At 33.9% G+C, this 21,742-nt stretch overlaps 1 protein-coding gene, 1 long non-coding RNA gene and 2 pseudogenes across 3 annotated transcripts; 1 reads left to right on the top strand and 3 right to left on the bottom strand.

Annotated features, from left to right (window-relative positions):
• Positions 1-6,652: 6,652 nt before the first annotated feature.
• On the bottom strand, positions 6,653-7,591 carry LOC120169292. 2 transcript variants are annotated; one of them, XR_005520653.1, is made up of 4 exons: positions 7,536-7,591; positions 7,397-7,447; positions 7,246-7,308; positions 6,653-6,705 (listed from the first exon to the last, which is right to left on the bottom strand). It is a non-coding gene; the product is annotated as an uncharacterized LOC120169292 (long non-coding RNA). The 2 variants fall into 2 exon arrangements; XR_005520652.1 differs by lacking the exon at positions 7,536-7,591 and having other exon boundaries at positions 7,397-7,490.
• Positions 7,592-7,618: 27 nt separating this feature from the next.
• Positions 7,619-9,465, bottom strand: LOC120169351 (annotated as a pseudogene).
• A 21-nt stretch (positions 9,466-9,486) lies between these two features.
• Positions 9,487-11,112, bottom strand: LOC120169350 (DNA oxidative demethylase ALKBH2-like). Its single transcript, XM_039177511.1, has 4 exons — positions 10,854-11,112; positions 9,854-9,970; positions 9,670-9,780; positions 9,487-9,546 (listed from the first exon to the last, which is right to left on the bottom strand). Exons 1-4 carry the CDS (start codon positions 11,061-11,063, stop codon positions 9,487-9,489), a joined length of 498 nt encoding a protein of 165 aa, XP_039033442.1. The 5' UTR covers positions 11,064-11,112.
• A 4,236-nt stretch (positions 11,113-15,348) lies between these two features.
• LOC120169348 lies at positions 15,349-15,989 on the top strand (annotated as a pseudogene).
• Positions 15,990-21,742: the final 5,753 nt, after the last annotated feature.

Genomic DNA, 21,742 nt, shown 5'->3' with positions numbered 1-21,742 from the left:
TTAGAGCCTTGATCCAGTTAATGATGGACATAAAAGATCTGGAGTTTTACAATGAAAACAATAACACTACTGAAGCAGATGTTTATGCAACTAAAGATGTATCTGAAAAGTGAATCCATGAACATGGCATCTTGGGATGAGACCAGAAGAGATCATCATTATTACTACATGATTGTGTTGCTTATGAAATAATGTCTTATTTGAATTTATCTTTTGTATGCTTGAACATTTCTTTTAAAATAATATTTCTTTGAGTAATAGAGAATTGTTTGAAATTCATTGAATATCAAGTATAATGAAATGCATATTTTGGGAAATGAGGTTATAGCCTTTTGACATATGTCGATATCAGATTCTTTAAAAATAAGATCTATATCTTTTACCCAAAAAAGAAAAATATGTTTTCTCACGTGTACAAGTATGAAAGTGGACAAGATGGGGCATATCGGATGCATGACATTGCAAGACTGGTTTAGTTTGCATGTATATTAAAGATGTTCCGTGACGATATACAATTTTCATAAATGGAATGGTGGAATAAACAAATTTGGCTTAGATCAGTTGCTTAGAAATTGAGCTCTAAAGATGAAATTTTCTGATTTTCACTAACACTCAGACTATAACAGATTCTTCCTAACAAACTTAAAAAATCTCAAAATTGAAGAATTAATGTGATATTAATAAACAATAATTTTAACAATGATGGGGGCACTCCACTGAAAATAGTAGGCTGTTAATCTTTAGAGGTAATGTCCGAAGTAGCTATGGTGGTAATGTTTGAGCTTTATGAAGTGAGTTTCGTTTGAGCTTGTCAAGTCAAAGACTTTCTGACACTTGAATCCTTTAACTAAGGGTATTCTGCTAAAGTAATGAGCAATGTTAAGTTCCCTAACTTTATGAATACGAGTACATTCAGATCATGACACTAGTCTCTATGTGTCGAGATGAATCTCCCAGCAAAGTCTAAAGCAAGGCGATAAGGCCTGAAATAAATGTGGTTTGAAATTAAATTTCGATGAAAGATGAACTAAGAGAGTCAAGAAACATCTGTTATAGTTGACTACACAAAAGAACTCAGGGGGATTTGTTTTTAGATCGATGTTTCAGTGCTATCTTTGCTTAAGGAGTCTGTAAAACTTGAATAAATGGAAGATTCCTAAGAACTGAAATAAAAATGCTCTCTAAAGGGCCTTACAGTGGAATGTATCAGTTGCACTATTTTGTTTACATACTATTTGAGAATCATGAAAATCAAAACCAAATCACATTGCCTTATCATATCACCCATGGATCTTGACACTTTTCAAAGGGCTATAACTTTTGAAAGCAACTTGTGTAATTCGTTTATTTGATATTCAATGAACCGATACTTTGCTCCAATTGCTCTGACATCATTTTTATACTAATCAAAACCATCTAAAAAAAGGGGGAGATAATCTCAGACAATACATAGTTTCTCGAAAATCAATTGAAGGGCCTGAAACGATGTGAGGCATCTCCAGGTTTCCAATCTTTTCTCGTTCTATCACCTGTGCCTCCTGAGGTGGTTCCTATCAAGACAGAGCTTGACATTGCAAAGAAGAAGTTCATATGAGCAATACAGATGGTTACTTTATCCAGTACGGTCTTTTTTTTTTACTACAAATATGGTCGTTCAGTAAGGTGCAAGATACCTACATCAATGCGTTAACCAAAAAGAGTTTAGCCTATGATGACGATAAATTCATTCACTATCGGATCCCTCTTGAAGCATGAGTTTACTGTTGTACTTAAGAAACAACAGGAATACAAGCTCTGATGATAATGACATCCCAAATGAGCGTGAAAAGAAAAAAACGAGACGCTTAACGACATTTAGAGTAAAGACAGGATTTGTTGCCAAGATTCTTGTGCAAGTACTCTGCAAGTACAAGAAGTAGACAACTCACAAGAAGCACTAAGGTTGCTGGACCTAATTTTAAGGCTGCATACTTTCTTGTTCGTCAGTCTTTTCCCATGACAATTAGAATAATTTTACAGATACTGAAAGAGGTAGCCTTGGCTGAAGTAGGGGCCATTTAAGCTTCCAAGCCACGTAAAAAATTCTTTCACTGTGTCAACTACGAAGATGATTCAACCAGATCCAGTAGTTGATCATCAACTGAAATACAAAAGAGTTTTATTACCTTGAGTAAACAAAGAAAAAGCTTAAGAATCTCTAATCCATATAATCAGGAGTGCAAGATCACTGGATTAAGCCAAAAAAGGAGCAAATGTCAGAAATTTACCATGAAGTTGTCAATGCTGGGGCATGATCAATTCCAAGGACAATCTAGTAGACAAATAATGAGACTCCACCCAATAAATAAAACAAGAACTAATTCATGTTGCATACATCTTAGACATACTTAAGAACATCACATTTATCATTTTTCGCATACCTAATTTTTTGCAGCTTTAAAGTCAAGTTTCAACTTCAAGATGAAAGGAAAAATGCATTCAAAAATTGATGGTGGTTGCTTTACTCAATAGCGAGGAGCTACACCTCAACTAACTTGACCTATTGAAAGATCAATAGATCTTAGAATCAACTTCAAAACGGATCCAGTTCAGCTTAACTCAACGACGAGTGGTTAGTTTCCAAGTAAAATTTCTGAGCTAGATTTTAACTGCACGATGGATGATATCCAGCTAAAAGACTACTTCACTTGTCTTTCTCACAAAGAGGAGTCACTCGAAGAACATTTCTCATGGATTCCCGTGAAAGGGAGTCATCCAAAGATCACCTCACTTGGTTCAGACATGCGAAGGGGAACCACCTGAGGAATATACCACATGGATTTCCCGTGAAGGGGGCTCATCCAAAGATCATCTCACTTGGTTCAGACCCGCGAAGGGGAACAACCTGAGGAATATACCACATGATTTCCCGTGAAGGGGAGTCATCCAAAGATCATCTTACTTAGTTCAGACCCACGAAGGGGAACCACCTGAGGAATATACCACATAGCTTTCCCATGAAGGGAAGTCATCCAAAGATCATCTCACTTGGTTCAAACCCGTAAAGGAGAACCACCTAAGGAATATACCACATGGCTTTCCCATGAAGGGGAGTCATCCAAAGATCATCTCACTTAGTTCAGACCCGCAAAGGGGAACCACCTGAGGAATATACCACATGGCTTTCCCGTAAAGGGGAGTCATCCAAAGATCATCTCACTTGGTTCAGACCCGCGAAGGGGAACCAACCGAGGAATATACCACATGGTATTTCCGTGAAGGGGAGTCATCCAAATATCATCTCACTTGGTTCAGACCCGCGAAAGGGAACCACTTGAGGAATATACCACTTGGCTTTCCCGTGAAGGGGAGTCATCTAAAGAATTATGACCGACTTAGACCTGCAAAGGGGAGTCATCCTTCACTTAGAGGAACCGTTCACAGCATAGCTAAAGGCGAGAAAGGTTATATGTTAACAAAAACTTTTGAGTTCAATTCCATTCAGCTCGATGACATATCAACTGCATGGTAGAGCGAGGAATTACTTTCCGATTGAAGCTTAAATTGAGGCCTTTAAATCAAGAAGAATACCTGAGTTGGTTGCGATTTAGCAACAATGAACAATATCCCAACTAAATTTACAGCATAGCTCAAGCAAAGAAGGGCTATCTATCAACAAAAACTTTCGATTTCGATTCCATTCAGCTATAGGGCATATCAACCACATGATAGTATCGATGAGCTACTTTCCGGTTGAATTTTAAAATTGAGGTCTTTAAACTGAGAAGAAGACTAAGGTTGACTATGATTTGGCAATAAGAAGCCACATTCCGATTCAAATTTCAAACTACGATTTCAATTTCATGAAGAATGATATCATTTCAAGACTGACTCAACTTCGTGATGGAGAAGTCATCCGCAACTCAATTTAATAGGGAGTTATTCCTAATTACAATATCAGAGTCAATTTTCAACTCCACAATGGAGGATATTATACTCAGGGACCTCTTCATACCGAACGAAAATTTATGTCCTTTTATTTTTGTCCTATTTTTTGTTACACGAAAAAGGAAAAAGAGGGGCAGCTGTAGACACCCATTTTCCTCCGGGGCTTATTTAGTATATATATTAATATAGTATGGTTTCTGAAAACATTTTTGAACATATATAATATATGGTTTTGAAAGCATTTTCAAAAATATATATAATATTATTATTTTTAAATATAATGCCATTTTATTTACTTATTTATTTATTTATTCATTTTGTTACTTTTATTTTTATTTTTTAGGAGTCCAATAAGTCCAAAACAGTACAAGAGGCCCAGCAAGGACCCAACCGGCTGGAGACATGGGCATGACTCTAGGCATGACACGATCTGACGTGACAGTTTCTAGAAGTTCCAGTCAGCGTTTATGGATTGGCCGCACGTTTCTGGAATTCGGATTTGAATTAAACTCAAGTTTAGGATTTAAGATATTATTTTAGGAATTATTTTTAGCTTATTTTTAAGAATTTGAAGACTATAAATATCCTCTCAGGGTGAGCCTAGAAATCAAACACATCTCTCTCACATCTGAGAATAAAACTTCCTTTTTCTCCCTAGCTTTCTCCCTATTTTTTGCAACACTTCTTTATTTTCTTTTAAATTTCGTTTTCAACAATTATGCTAAGTATGACTTTGGTCATGCTTAGCTAATTTTCTTTAAGTTGAAGGCTAAAGAGAAGGCTCGATCCCAAATGTGAGAATTCATATTCGACTTTCCAAGAACACACTTATCAAAATTATTTGCTAAGAGGAACCTGAGATTAGAACCAGTTATTGTTAAAACAAAATAATCCGAGTCAGCAGCGAATAATTGTCCTTGTAATCTCACGTGAATTTTGAAGTAAAGATCTGTTTCGATGATCCGAGGAAATTGAGGCAAAGCTGAAGTCTAAGGTTGCTTTCACTATAAGTTTCTCTTTATCTCAATTTATTTAGATTATTTATTTAATTATTTTCTTTTATTTAATTCTTATCTTTTATTTTAAAAACAACTTTTAAAAACCCTTTTTTATTTTTACTACTATTATTTATAATTTTATTATATTTCCCTTGTATTTTCTTTAAAATTTAACATTTTTTTATTTTGTTTTATTTTTATTTTGCCACTTATTTTTTATTTTATTTTGTTTTATTTTTATTTTCTCTTTTAATATTTTTTATATTTTATTATTTTTCTTTTCTAAAATTTAATATTTTCTTCATTTTTTTCTTTTAACATTTTTATATAATATTTTTTTAAATTTAATATTTCCTTCTTTGATTTATTTTTTAAAATTTAATTTTTATTTGATATTTCTTTTATTTTATAATCTAACGTTTTAACTTTTTAGAGGTAATTTCAATCGATCAAAATTAAGTAATTCGAATCGAGATTTTAAATTTTAATTTTTGTAATTAAGACAACCGACAAATTAAAATGGTACCGAAAGGGTAGTTCAAGGGTGCTAATCCTTCATTGACTGTAACTGACTCCCGAATCTGACATATTTTTGGTAAAATATAGATCAGGTAAGATGGTGCCCAATGAACCTAAATATTTTTTTTAAATGATCGGTGGCAACTTTAACGTGTTTTATTCAAGTTGAAGCCAAATTATGGGCCCACCCGAAAGACGACCACAACAGATACCATAGGTTTAGTATCGATACCATCAGACCCAACGGCTAGTTTTATTTAAAAATAACAAAGGTAGTACTGATACTCCCTATAAGAGTACCAATACCCTCTGTATTAAGAAATTTTATTTTGCAGAGAAAACATCCCCCAACGGCTCCAAATCACTCCCAACGGCTAGAAATGGCCACAATCATTCACTACAGCAAAATAGAGTTTTAGCGGTGTTTTTTTAGTTTTATAGCGGCGTTTTTAAGCGCCGCTAAAAGTATTTATGGCAATAGGAAAAACGCCGCAAGAAGCGCGGGCAATACCAGCGCCGCTAAAGTTATGATATATAGCGGCGTTTCTAGAAAAAAACGACGCAAAAGGTCAGATCTATAGCGGCGTTTTTGGATACAAACGCCGCAAAAGATAAGACCTATACTGGAGTTTTTAGAACAAACGCCGTAAAAGGTCATACCTATAGTGGCGTTTTTGGACACAAACGCCGCAAAATGTTAGACCTATAACGGCGTTTTTGAACACAAACGCCGCAAAAAGTCAGACATATAGCGGCATTTTTTGATACAAACGCCGCTAATTACCTTTATTTAGCTAATACTAATTGATTTTGCATATTTCATTTCTGCTATACATCACCTAAATTTATATCTAGCTTTATCTAATTAACAACAACCATACATTTTAATTAAGACAAAAAACATAAAGAAAAATTCTTAACAACAAAATAAATTAAAGTTTTTTTATGGAGAGAGAACCTTAAAAGACATTAAAGTATAAATGAGTTACAACTGAACCTCAAAGTGTAGATATACATGGATTTGTTGTTCGATACATCCTCAATTTCACTAGCGTCATCATCATAACCTCCAGATATGCCTTCTAAACCTACTTTGTTTCCCACTTTATTAGAATTTGTCATATTCATCGTCTTGACATCTTATTTGAAAGTATCATTTGACAGTGAATGATCTCTCCTCAATAGATTAAAAACAAATGGGAAACGATGTGCCAGTCTATTGAAGAAGCCGCTTTTTGTTGAAGTTTGTTCTTCAAGATTACTGCAATTACAATAATTTAGATGAGACTAAGAAGAGAAGGAAACAACCAGCAGAACTTGCATTCATAACATACATGTGAGTGATTGAGAACTGAAAAAAGATGTTGCAACAAACAACAAAAATAGGAAGTCAGGAACCATGAAAACTAAAATATATTCTACATAAGAATGTAAAAAATGTCATCATAAAGAAAAAAAATTAATAATGTATTGGTTGCCATCTTACTTTTAGAAGTTAGAATTTTTACCCCAAGAATCTGAGCAAGTTTGTATTCTTAGAAAAGTTAAGGAAATACAAAAGAGGGATAAGCAATGAAATCTTATAATTTTGGATCAAGAAAGCATGCATGTCTAAGTCCCTCAAAGTTCATAGGGAAAACCCTAGTAGGTTCAATCATTTCAAGATTGCTTCATGTGCCTTTTGATCCTTTTCATGATCAGTAAAATAAACAAATGAATCAAGGAACATATATTTCCAGTTATAACTTTGTACTATAAGAATTTTAGACGATAAAAAGAACTCAAAAAGTGAACTACTTACTCTTAGTAGTAAAGGAATGTGCCAAATATTTGGAACGTCATAGAGAGTGACAGTATTTTCGGCCTAGAAAGAAGTCATATTTCTTAATAACAGTAGTTACTGATTTAGGAGATGGAAGAGAAGCAGACAAATAGAATTCATGTTTCATTACCGGAACATGGCAAAACGGAGAGAGCTTTAACTTGACATTATCATCAAGTGCCTATTGCAAAAAAGGGGCAAGTGAATGAATAAGAAATGTCAAATTAGCACTACTAAATACAGTTGAAAAATATAAATAAGGGTAGAACCATTGTACTACAACAAGCAAGAATATTTGGTCTCAAGACAAGTCCTCTAAGTCCCCAAACACTGTGCTAACAAGCATGTTCCCTCATTGCTTGATTCTTCTGAATTCCTTAAAACGAAGAATTATATCATTACTTCAAACCCATAAGGATTGTACATATACAGAATACAAAGAGATAACAAAGAAAATATATTATATCTGAGTTTGAGCTTCGCAGCTCCTAGAAAAGTATCAAATTATTAGAGTGAAGCTTTCAAAGAAAAACATGGACCATAAAACTTTCGAGAGTTTGGTTATATTTTCTTCTTTCATTGCCAATGAAAGCTTGACCTCAGTACGGTATAATATAAACAAAAAGAAAAAAATAAAAAGAATAATATATTCAAGGACTTACCTGTATTTGTTACTAGCATGTTTATTGGCCACGAGTTTAAAGCTTGAATAGATCATCTTACTATAACACTTCACCATGAAGTTGTTTTGATATAAACAAAAAAAATCTCTTTTAAGTATTTGCACCAAAAGCTACTCATTGCTTATACTGAATTTCTTCTCCAATTGAAGTAATTGGAAGGCTAGTAACAATCAAGGACCATGAACTCTTAAATTGGTAATTTGAAATAAAAAATTTATAAATAGAATGGGAGATTTATATTTTAGTCCAAATGAAGGTACAAATACCCTAGTAAGGACTATCAAAACCAACCAGAAAAACATTATATAAGCATGCCAGAGCTTGTCCCTGCAGAAGAAAAACAACATCATGGTTTCAAAACTTTATAAAACTCCAAACTCAGAGAATTATGATGTACCACTCCAGTCACAATTGAATGATGAGTAAGCAAGAGAGAGTTCAACATGAATACACTTTATAAAATGATCTTAAGGAACAGTTCCATATTAATTAGTTCTACATGAAGATTAAGACCCTTTAGTTAGATGGATCACTTGACAATTATGCGTCCAAACTTGAACCTAAATTGTAGGCACTTTACCTATGATAAATCTAATTTTGAATAGAATTTTAGGAACTGAGCTTGCAAATGCACTACTTGTACAGAATTAAAGAAATTGAAATATCAATTGCTTTAATGTTAAATTTGTGGACCTTGGATTTCAAAGTAATCATTACTTCAATAAACCCCAATTCTATAGACATCATAAAATTTTCAACGACAATTTTATTCACTCGGCTAAAATGTAAGAAAGCATCTCAATTTCACAGTTCACGGCACCATCACCTAGTAACAGATAAGTGATTTCTTAACTTTCCAATCATAGGCAAACGACAACAAATTTAGCCAAAATTAGTTATGGTAAGCATAATCCTAAGTAAACAAGTGTAGTAAACAGAGTCAGCGGATTAAACCTGAGTAAACTCATGTAGTATGTCTCTATGTCTTGCAAGTTTCTGGGTTACCGAAGTAGTCGGTGCAGAAGATGCAGTACATCTACTCATACGATCAGTCCAACAGTTTCTCAAGCAATGATTGAATTTCAATTTCCATAGACTTCCATGATCTGCTTGACCCGGCCGGTGGCGACCCAGTATCTACATAATCTAAATGTAAGTAAATATTATCACAAAGAAGAAGAAGAAACGAAAGAGCACCAGATTCATAAGGCTTTGGATTCCTAAAACAGGAAAAAAATTCCCATTAAACAAATCTTATTTATTCAGATTTTAGAATATGTTCAGTTCTTCAACAAATTTGTTCCTAATTTCAATAATCTATTGGGGAAAAAAAGCAACACACATTCCAGAAAATAACAATAAAAAGGAGGAAAACGAGCAACCCTCCTGGATTGAACCTAGCACCTAGCTTAGCATAAGAAGATAGTTTGACATCGAGATCGCCTTCGATCTTTCGAGCTTCTTTCCTCAATTCCTCCCAACCCGATTCTAGTTGATTCAGGTTTAGATCCATCATTTGGATCTCGGTAGTTAAACTTCAGATTCTTTGCTCTTCAATTCCAGCGATGAGTTCTTTTAAAAATGTGGATAAGGGAATCTAAATCAGAGATAGCATAAAAATGCTAGTGAAACATATGGGTTTGGGGTTTGGTAGTGAAGAAGATGGGTTTAGGTAAACGACTGGATTGAAAAATGCTTGAAAGGGAAAAAAATGAAAAACGGCGCCATAGAGCTTCTCATCATCACTATGCCAGCCTATGTAGTCATTACCCCCTTTGTACCGATTCAAAAGCAAACTATTAAACATGCTCCCGGGAAGAATTTTATGGACCTTAAAGAAATAAGCAACCACATTAGATGGAGCCAGAGAAAGGCATAGTAAACACTGGTGACTGCCTACTAACCGCATCCAAGATGTCCTTAAGCGGGAGGAATTCATCCCAAGAATAAGCACGAGGTTGATATCCACTGTAAATCAAGTCGGGCAATCCAGCACTAGCTACATAACATGTGTCCCTTGGCTGCAAACATAGGCAAATGCAGAATTAATGATTAGTGGAACTGAAATTAAAGAAGTAACACCAACAACCATTCATACTTAAAAAAACATGCTTTTTCTCAAAGGCAAATCGATATCGGTTTGTTTATATATCCATCAGTAATTCAATACAACAAAATTGAAAATTGCAGTGATCTATGATTTTTAAAAGGTAGAATCACCAACCATTCATGCTTAAAAAACATGTTTTTTTATCTAAGACAAATCGATATCTGTTCATTTATATGTCCATCACTACAACAAAATAAAAAATTGTGGTGACCATATCAGATTATTTTTCTCCATGTCAAAAGGTAGCATTATCAACCATTCCTGCTTAAAAAACATGTTTTTTCTCCAAGGTAAATCAATATCATATTGTTTATAAATCCACCACTAACAACAAAATTGGAAATTGCAGCGACCATCATTGAGTATAGAATAGATCAAAAGGGAAGATACCAAACAGGTGATTTGTCGAAAAGCAAACAATTTCAACGGAACATAGAGAAATGCAACAGAAGGCAAAATAGGGTCATAACCAACACAAAAAAGTGCATACCACATTACTCTTCAACTGCCACTACAAAACAAATACCAAACTAAGAAACCATTAACCAAGTTAAACATTCAAATCGTGTGTCGATTAAACCATGGATAGAGTGACAATGGACTTAATCTCGAATCTTCAATTGATACCAGTTCATGATTATATCCTAAAAAAGCTGCCCATAGTTTCAAATACGCTAAAAGAGTGATCCTGGATTAGTGGCAAACAGAAGATATAAAAATTGCTTCTTTCCATAACCCATAAATCAAAGTTTCGAGTAAAATACAGGGAATTATAAGGGGGGGGAAAAGAGAACCTGCATGCAAGATCGACCAAAGACGTGAATGGTGGGTCTGGTCCAAGGAATGTGATTGTCGAGGTAACTGAAGAATTCCCATGAGACATCGTATGCTAAAAACTTGGGAACGTAAACTACACTGCTTCCGTTTCCAAGATCAACAATTTGGGCCTTTTTACCATAGTCGTTAGGGTTAGGGTTAGGGTTCGTTTTTAACTTAAAATCCATCAAACTCGTTGAAGCAGGTAGCCTTTAAACAGCAGAAATCTGGTAAAGCAGAAGCAGTGTAGTTTAAAGGGCGTGACACTTAAAATTTGTAAACTTGCGGCGTTTGTAAACACAAACGCCACTATAGTACAAGCGTATAGCGGCGTTTGAATAAAAACGCCACTATAGTACGAGTCTTTAGTGGCGTTTGTATAAAAATGTCAATAAAGTACGAGTCTTTAGTGGCGTTTGTATAAAAATGCCACTAAATTACGAGTCTTTAGTGACGTTTGTAAACACAAACACCACTATAGTACAAGTGTATAACGGCGTTTGAATAAAAATGCCACTAAAGTATGCGTCTTTAGCGGAGTTTGTATAAAAACGCCACTAAAGTATGAGTCTTTAGCGGCGTTTGTATAAAAACGCCACTAAATTATGAGTCTTTAGCGGCGTTTGTAAACAAAACGCTACTATAGTACATGTGTATAACGTCGTTTGTATAAAAACGCCACTAAAGTACAATTCTATAGCGGCGTTTGTAAAAAAATGCCACTAAATTACGAGTCTTTAGCGGCGTTTGTATAAAAACGCCACTAAAGTACTACTCTTTTACGGCGTTTGTTGAAAAAACGCCATTATCGATGAACCTATTGCGGCGTTTTTATAAAAACACTGCTAAAGTTACCATTTTGTGGCGTTTTCTATGTAAACACCGTTATATGTTTAAAATTAGTGGCGTTTACTCCTAAAACGCCGCTGTAGAACAATTTTGCTGTAGTGATTCCAACATGAAATACAAGTGCAAGACACTTGAAGAAGGGTTAGAACACCTATCCAAGCAATCAAACACAAGAGAATATTTTTTCACTCTTTATTCCTATTCTCTTGTAAACATTTTTTTCTTGTGAGCTTTGTTTTGTAAACACCCTACCTTTTAGAGGTTTTCTTTATTTACATTTCTTTCCTTGTAAAGGGGTTTTTGGTTCTAGCTGAGCCTTTGAAAAGCTAGGGAGTTATGTAATGGTTATCTCTTGATCTTGTAAAAAGAAAGAACAAATTAGTGAATTTGTTAGAAAATCCTTAGTGAGGAGCTAAGGTAGTGGAGGTAGACTTAGTTGAGAAGTCGAACCACTATAAATCGATGTGCCAATTTTTCTATCTTTTATTCTCCGAACTCCCTAAACAAATTTTTTTTCAATTCACCCCTTTGTACAATTTTCGGTTGTCCAAATTGAGCTTCATAAATCCCAACAAATCATTTTGATTTTCTAACAAATCTTAGCATCTTTGAAAATAACTCGAAGTTATTTTAGTGCTTTTCAATCCTCAGAATAGGGATTGTGTCGTCGCTTCAGCCCTTGGCTATGAATAAATTAGCTAAGTATGGCAATCATACTTAGCATCTTTGAAAATAAAAATAAAAATAAAACAAAGAAGAACTTTGAAAAAAGAAAATAAGTACTTTTATAAAACCAGAGGAAAGAAGAAGAATGATTTCTGAATGTGTTTCTAGGCTTACCCTGAAAGGGTATTTATAGCCTTTAAAATCCTAAAACTAAGGAAAATATAATTCCGAAAATAAAGAGATAATTCCTAATGAAAATACTTAAATTATTTAAACTAAAATATTAAAAACAAAGATAAAATAAAATATAATATTTAAACTAATATCCTAAAAACATGAGTTTAACTTAAATTCGAATTTCATAAATGGATAGCTAAATGGATAGGCGATGACTCGTCGTTGGCAAGTGGGAGATGGGACTGATATTCTATTTTGGAAGGATACGTGGTGCTGTGATGCACCTTTATATATTTTATTCCCAAGATTGCTTAGGTCGGTTGTTGAGAAAGGTGCGCTCATTTCCGAAGTGTTGCAGACCATTGAGTCGAATAAGGGGTGTTGGGAGAGTCTTTTTTCTAGGCCACTCTTAGATCATGAACAAGAAAGGGTCAGGCAGATTGTGACTTTGGTGGAGGAGGCCATTTTTCGTCCCTTTTTGCCTGACAGGCTAATGTGGATTCATGACAAATCGGGCTTTTTCTCAGTTAAAAAGCTTTCAGAGTTGATATTATGTGTGGAAGTGGACGAAAATCCCTTTAACTTTGATATAGTTTGGAAACTGAAAGTGCCGCCAAAGGTATCCTTAGGAGTTTTTGGCTAATTTCGGTAGGTGCTGCTCTTTGGAGTTTTTGACTAGCTAGGAATGATAAGATTTTTAACGTTAAATCTGAAAGTTTAGGTGATATCTTATTCTTCTCGAAGCTGCGTGCTTCGTTTTGGATAAAGGCAACCGATCGCGATGGTTCTTGCAATGTGGATGATTGGTGGGAAAACCCGAGAGGGACGAGCTTATCCTCATCATCGTTAGACTGGAGGAGGTTCGTTTAGTTAGCTTTAGCATGGCTGGAGCGGTCATAGATGATAAAGCAGGTTGCGGTGGTATTTTGAGGACAGAAGAAGGGCTGTTTAGAGCGATGTTCATGGATCCGTTGGATATTTGTGGGGTTGATTTTGCCACTTTATGTGCTGTTAAATTGGCGCTTGAAGTGTTTGTCGAGGCAAATTGGGATGGTAAGACTCCCTTGTTTGTGGAAGTAAATTCGCCTTTGGTTATTTATGGGTTTCAAAATATTACAGCTTGGGGAAGAAACACATGTCTACACCAATAATTTGCTATGCTAAAAATAACAGAACGGATGAGCTGCAATCTACTAGCAAAACTTAGATGTCTGTTAGCCCATGTGTTAAGCCTGGCTCTTATCTTGTCAACTAAACCTTGGCATTCATTTATTGAAATTTTCCTTGTCACGAGGGGAACTCCGAGGTATCTCACAGGGAGAATCCCTTGTCTAAATCCCGTAATCTCATGAATGATATCGCACTGAACAGAACGTAGGCCCTGGCATTGGTGGCCAATTTTTGTGGGGATCGATATGTTAGAAAAGAAGATTGGCATTGTTCACTTTGTTAATGTTCCTAGGGTTAAAAGTGCTTTGGCTTTTGGATTAGCGAAGGACGGAATGATGAGAACAAATTGTTTTAAAGCCTGGTGGTAACGGCGGTTGGTGTCAGTTTTCGAGCTAGCTCACTTTTGTTGTTAGTTTCGATTCTGGTTTTCTATGGTTACAGGCAGCGGTTTTGGAGAGCCCGAGTCTAATTTTGGCTGAGAGCTTATAATTGGGGAGGTTGACCTGTTTATGTTCCAGTTTTGGTGTGGGCGTTGAGAGTGGGTGGTTTCCGTGCTTTTGGGGTAGTAAAGGCTTTGAATTGTCTTATCTTAGGCCTTTGGTGGCTGCTCCATGTTTTGTATTCTATATACTATCATCTGTTTATAATTTTCTAGGGTTTAGCTATTGTTGTTAGAAGATAGTAGTTGCTTAGGTTCTTTTGCCTTGTTAATGAAATGTGTTATTTTCCTTATATAATTGTTTCAAAGATATTCATATTCCTTTGTGAAATTATTGTCTTTTAAATTGCCTATGTAAAACATTGCGATGTTAAGCTTTGATTCAGGTTACCTGCCGGACCAGCTACAGTCAATGTATGAGACTAGGCTCATTAAGCTCCCGTGACATTACGAGTTCATACTAACTGTCATAGAATATAAATTATAAAGTGACATTATATTAAGCGTCATTCATAACATTATTAGGTAACATTTATATTATGTCATTAAAAACGTGACAATATCTCTTTCGTCACATATAAGTTGATTTAGTGTATTATTTGTGACGATATACATCATCAATAAGGAAATTTTACATAATTAATTATCATTGAATATCAATTATAAAGTGATTTTATATATGAATGTCATTCATACTACTATTAGGTAGCGATAGACTACATTACTAATAATGTGACAATTTTTTTTCTGTCATGCACACAATGGAATTATTTTGTTATTGATGGTGATATGATTTATCAATAACAAAAATATACATCATTTGATGACGAAATTAATTGTCACTTAATACTTAAAATGAAACATTATTCATTAGTGTCACTATACGTTTAACAACACATGAATAAAAAAATATACATCGTCATTTTTGATATTTAGTTACACCTAGAACAATGATATTCATGACATCAATTTTTACATCACAAATATATAATTAATGATATAAATTGAAGTTTTAGTGACAATAACATAAATGTCACTAACAAGAAAATTTGTTGTGGTACGTAGTTTATCTATTTTATTTTAAACACAAAGCCCACCTCCCTTTCTTCAAAGAGTTTCCTTCTTCTGCTACCACAACACTTAGTCTCCATTAAACAAAGATAAGATGAAAAACAGAAAAACAAAAATGGCAGGCAGCCGGTTACTACCAAATGACCTTCAAGCTGAAGATGATGAATACATTGAAATGGAGGTGAGTTCTTACTCCAACTTCTTCTGCAACTCCTCCATAAATTCACCGCCTCCGCACTTCCCCAATGAGTTCGAATTCCAAATGTCTTCGTCTTCCATGGAAACCGAGCCCACAACTTCACCAGCTGATCAACTCTTTTACAAAGGCAAGCTTCTTCCACTCCACCTCCCTTCTCGTCTACAAATGGTCGAAAAACTCCTCCAGAATTTCACTTCTTCTGTCCACGAAGATTTCTATACGACGCCATTAACGACCACCGCAACCACCACTCCGTTTAAATCCTGCAATATTTTTCCTTCGGAGTCACGTCGGATTAACTGAGAGTTGAATCCCGAAGAGTGTTCGTTTGAGTACTCAACCGGTGAGAACCACCCGAAAAAACCGTCGTCCATCGGTTCAAAACTGAAGGGTTATAGGACTTATCTCAAATCTTTGCTTAGTGCATCGGATTATTCGAGTGAATCGTGTTCGGCGGCAAAAGTTGCATATGAAGGATCTATTCTAAGAGCTAAAGAAAGGTTGGGGATAATCTCAGTTTTCAATTTGTTGGGGAAGTTCTGATTTTTTAGCTTCAATTTTTTCTTCAGCCACTTGGAAAGGGAGGTGGGTTTTGTGTTTAAAATAAAATGGGTTAACTAAATCCTTAGTCTCTAAAGTCTCTAGGATTTTCGAAATTGAAAACTTTTAGTTTAATAACCAAAATAGAATAAAAGAAAATAATTGAGCGATTAATGGTGTAATTTACCCAATTTATAAAAGTATGAATTAACAGAACTATTGGTCAATGATGAAAAACATTGGTCAAAAGATCATATTCGATTCTTTTTTCGAGTTGAAAGGCTATATTGATCTAGAAAATAGATGAAAGCCACATTGATTCTTTTTCAAAGTTCAGGGACCTTGAGTGTCTTTTTTCCATAAATAAATAAAAAAGCAAAGAAGAATAAGATGTCACGTGAGTTTTTCTTTTTTTTAAGTGCCACATAATACTTCCATTAATGGTTAACAGAAGTTAACGAGTGATGAATTAAAATTGAATGAACCGATAACTTATGAGACTAAATGCATTTAATTTTGAAATTGATGATCAAAGTCGGTCAGACAGAAAATAAATGAGACAATTTGTATAATTTACCCAATAACAGTGGTTATACGTATAACGTAACATAAAAGTCCTTTTTTGGATAATTAACATAAAAGTCCTTTGACTGCCGATTAAGTGACAGAAAAGTAATCATGAAGTTAATAATTTAATAATCAATGACAAATATAAATGATAAAAAATAATAGTAAAATTGATTTTTTATAATTTTAAGATTTAATTGAAACATGTACTCAAACTATGATACTTTTTTAAATTAGTCCCTAAACTTCTAAACATTCTAATTTCATTTCTAAACTATGAGTCTGTTTGTTTCACTGAAAACATTTTCTATAAAATATTTTCCTTGAAATGAATTACATTTTCTGAAAAACGTTTTACGGTGTTTGGAAGAGGTTGTGTAAATTACTTTCCACTAGTTGATGAATTTTATAAAAATTATTTATTACAAATATTAAAAAATAATAAATAATATTATTTATCGTAAAACTTAATATTATTATTTTTAAAATATTAAAATTATTTATTTATTATTAAAATCTTATTTCTATAATTTTATTAATAAAAATATTAATATTAGTACATTTTCTTGGAATAAAAATATTATAAATTATATTAATTATTTATTAAAGTAATAGTATTATACTATATTTTAAAAAGTATTAATTAATATATTTTAAATATATTTATTAAAATATTATTATATTAATATTAAATACATAAATAATATTACTCATTATTAATAATTTAATAACATTTTTCTGTGAAATTAATAAATAATATAAATTTATTACTAATTTATTATATATGATAAAAATAAAAATATTACATATTATATTATTATAATATAATTGAGTATTTTATTATAATATTAAAAAATATAATATTTTATTATTGAAATATTAATAAATATATTTTAAATATTTCAATAATTAATATTTTGATTAAAGTGATATTAAAATATTTTATGAATATTAAATTCATAAAATAAAATTGTTTTGAATATTTATTCTTTGAAGTGAAAAATTCAGAAAATGACTTACGGAAAATCAGACTGTAACACCCACAGACCGATGCGGGTGACCCGATCTGATCTGGGGTGTCACATTAAGGCCACCGGAGCGACCCACCGTAAAAATCCCGAAAAAATTAAAATTTTATGTTAAAACACTTAAAATCATAAAACAATTTATAAATACAACAGTAAAATTTACCAATATTCATAAATAAAACAAATTTTAGACTCGTATATATAAAACAAAATACAACCTACATGACCCATAATCACATGCACTGTACTTTGCAAGCAACGCCAGTAGAACTCCTTTACTGATGTCGATAGTTGCTTCAGTTTGATTCTTTTAACCTTAAATAATGAGTTAAAGAGTGAGCTTTGGGAAGCTCAATAATACAAAACTACCAGATAATGCTGACGAACATGCAGATAAATGGAAAGCCATAAACTTTCCTTATCGATCCAGATGTCTACAGGTTTTCGGAATGAGTTGGAGTTCCACTGGCCGTTCATCGAGTAAAATTCATAAAGATCTCAGTTCATAGGAAACATTCAGAGAACCATGTTTTCAAGAGATTGGAATAGAATGTCCAGTGTGATCCAACCAAAACAAATAAAAAGATATAGATTTTTTTAAAACAATAACCGTCTAAAACATGTTTTCAAAACTATAGTGGAACCCTCCAACCGAACAATGTTATGCAGTTTCCCCATAACTGCATCCAAAAAGGCTTACTCTAAGCACATGGCAAAGGGAGCCACCCTAAGGGAATGTCTTGGGGCTTGATAGCCTACCCAAGAAAGTTACTCGGGGCCATGGGGCCTACCCAAGAAGGATCTCAGGGCCGCAGGGCCTACCCAAGAAAAATCACGGGGCCTCGGAGTCTACCCAAGGGTCACCTTAGGTTCGTAAGAACTTACTAGCTTGATCAGAGCTGAACCTCTACTCTCCAGCCTACCCAAAGAAAATGTTTCAATAAAACAATTCACATAATGAAAGTAATTTCCATGATCCATATTTGGCAAACTCATATTTTCTAGTGAAAATAAATATTCCAATATCATGTATCATTCAATCATAGTCCATAAACCATCAATCAGTAAATCAAAATTTTCAGTGAAATATTTTCAAATCAGATAAAACAGTCGAGTAGTACATAGGGAACATACTAGATGATCCAAGTATTTTTCAGAGGCACTTGGAAGTTGTCAAGAATGGAAAATATGAAACTTATGTAATTTGATCGGGTTCCAAGATCGACGTCCTTTTAAAAGGGATCGATTACTAACGGATCTATTAGACACTTAAAGTTGATAATTTAAGACCCCTTTATGGTTTAGGTGCATCATGAAGGTGTTAAAAAACCTTTACATCAGAATAATTCTAGATTCAGATTTACTAAAAGCGATTCCATTACTCAAACAATCAGGGGTAATCAAGATTATGTATTGAATTATCAAGATTTTGAGTCCAATTGAACCAACGATCTCAACACTGCAATACTTGTCAATCATTCAGACTATAATACTTCATTATTATTCACGTCTTATTACAGACTGCACCAGTTGATCTGATCAATATTAGAATCATCATTGATCAGTTATTGAGGAGACGAATAGGTAGTCCAGTGGTATTTATTTCTTTTTTGTAATGCAACAATGTCAATAAATGTCGACGTGCTTGATTCGGATTTAAAACCCTTGAAAGCGGTACAATATATAAGTTCATCCGCGTTTCCAAACTTGTCTGATCCATTCACTTAATTTTAGGTCTTTGAAGGTACTTAAGTCATCTAGTAGTTAAGTATATTATGATCACTTCGAAGTTTCCATAGTAATTCAATCATTTCTGAAATTTGGATACATACAATTCTTCTATTCAGTTTAACTTGGTCATAAAATTATAGTCATTTTACTCTTTGAGGTTGATTTAATCATTTCAGAGATGGAGAGTATTTAGTTATTCTAGTGCTTAGACGTTCCTTGGGTTATTTTACACTTTAGGAGCATTCCAACGGAATTTTAAATCGATGATTTCAAGGTTCAAGTGGATCAAGTATGAGTTCTCAGGTCGTCTTCATTATCATAGTCATCCATTGTGCTTAACACTTTAAGCATATCATCGTTATTTCATTCAAATCTATTAGTGAAATATATTAGGCTTCAAGTATTCTAGTTTCTTTAGAGTTCAGGGTATTTGTTCCTTTGATCAATGGAGGTTATTTTAGTTATTTCATCGCTCAATGCCATTTTGGTAATTCTTTTCAATTCAAACATATGCATTATTTCTGATAATTACTGAACTTATAATTATTTCTGATCGATCTTCCAGTTCTCGTTTTCGAGTTGTCTGAGTCTTATATCGTGTTCTTTATTTATTCCAATTTACATCTGATTCCAATGATAGTTAAATAAATCTAATGGACCAATTATTTTCATTCATGCATTTATCATCTATCAATGAGTTCTGAAAAGCATACAAAAGGTAGTAGAGTATTAACTAGGTTTTTGTATCATATTGATTGACCATTTAAACTTCATTCGGTCGCCCTTGAACTTTAATTCAATTTCCAATAATTCCTCGGATATATAGAAAACAATTTCACGTCAAAAACTGAACTTAATCGGAAACCAAATTTTATTTCGAAGATAAATCACTGAAAAACAACTTAACGGGTGTGAATTTGGCAAAATGGACTTCAGATTCAGACTCATGACGTTGAAAAATATAAAATAAGACCTTTTTAAAAAAAGTTTATTTTTTGGGTTTAGGGTTTCGATCAATGGTTTGACTCAGACAAGTTGGCTCAGATGAGTTGACTCAGTCTGGGTTGACTCGGTCAAGTAAACCAGACTCGGTTCAGATCAGTTGGGCTGATTCAGACTGGTCAAGACCGACTAGATCGGATCTAGAAGATTTCCAGGGCAGGCAGAACAAGCCCACCTGCATGCGAAGAGCTCAGGGTGGTTGGTCGATTACTCCTTAGGAACCTAAACACCAAATCAGACCAATGATCAATCCAAAAACATCAACCAACTAAGCCAAAATAATAAAAAATATTCATAACTTACCCACACCGATGATGGAGGGAAATTGAAGGCGTTGAAGTGATCCACTAGTCAAATTTTGAGCGGAATAGGTAGGGGAACACGTTAGTGACGACGGTGAGACGAGACGATGACTGAAGCGACATGAATTAAAGTAAAATTGTGTGGCGACGAGAGATAGTTTTAACGATGATTCACTGAGGAAGGAGGCGTTTCACGGCAAGATATCAAGGGGGTTTTGGTCGCTGGTCAACGATGAATCAAACAAGGGTAGTAGACGGCCAAAAGGTGGCCGGACGGCGACGGATTTGAGGAAGACTGGAGATAATTAAGGTAGATAACAAATTTGGGAAAATGGTTCGATTCATATCAGAGAGGTTTATTTTTCACTGACCATTTAAAATGGACAAATTCAGGATTGTGTCCCTGAATTTCCAACACTTTCTAAAATTTTCTATAAGTTTCGGAAACTTATAATTTGACCCCTAAATTAGGGTGTGGCAATTCTCCCCTCCTTAAAAGAAATTTCGTCCTCAAAATTTACTAAAGTCATTAAACTGTAGAAACTTAGTTTCCACCCAGTCTTCATTTTCTCAATATCCTTTACAGGTATATAATTCCTCTACTAGACCTTAACCAGTTGAATAAGCATCCTCGACAAACACTTCCTTATCAAAATTCCAAACTTGAACATAATTATCCTCTTATAACCAAACATACCTTAATTACCAATCCTTAAACATAATAATACTTGTTTAACTTCAATGAAACATACATACATAATTAATTTATTCCATACTTAATAGAATCACTTTGATATCTATACCTTTACAATAAACACGCCCTTTTCTTTTAATCTAGTACTGATCAAATCGTTGAGGAAGAAGGCTTAACACTTATTAGTTTCAGAATTATAAAATTGAAATAAGCATGATTCCAAAATTCTCTAAATAAGTACATCGGTGTAAAACCTTTTTAAGGCATAACACCTTGTTTGGTTTGAACTGAATACCTTGTTCTCCGATCGACTTGAGTAGCAGATCTTGATCTCAACATTTTACTTATAACGTTTGGGTATGGGCTTATCAGAAAAGAACATTTAGAGTTAACCAAAACTCAAATTCAAGTCGGGAGTAGGGTCAAAATCCT

This window comes from Hibiscus syriacus, unplaced genomic scaffold, assembly GCF_006381635.1.
Source record: "Hibiscus syriacus cultivar Baekdansim isolate YM2019G1 unplaced genomic scaffold, ASM638163v2 tig00111758_pilon, whole genome shotgun sequence".
NCBI classification, from domain to species: Eukaryota; Viridiplantae; Streptophyta; class Magnoliopsida; order Malvales; family Malvaceae; genus Hibiscus; species Hibiscus syriacus.
Note: the sequence above shows the minus strand (reverse complement) of the source record. Positions and strands in the feature narration are given on the sequence as shown.

Bases quoted from the DNA above. Each gene is read 5' to 3' on its own strand.
- LOC120169350 (XM_039177511.1), bottom strand. From the start codon at position 11,063: ATGGATTTTAAGTTAAAAACGAACCCTAACCCTAACCCTAACGACTAT. The intron at 9,971-10,853 runs GTTCTCTTTTCC...CTATGTTTGCAG, and splicing joins TTGGTCGATCTTGCATGCAG to CCAAGGGACACATGTTATGT. The intron at 9,781-9,853 runs GTTAGTAGGCAG...TATTTCTTTAAG, and splicing joins TTAAGGACATCTTGGATGCG to GTCCATAAAATTCTTCCCGG.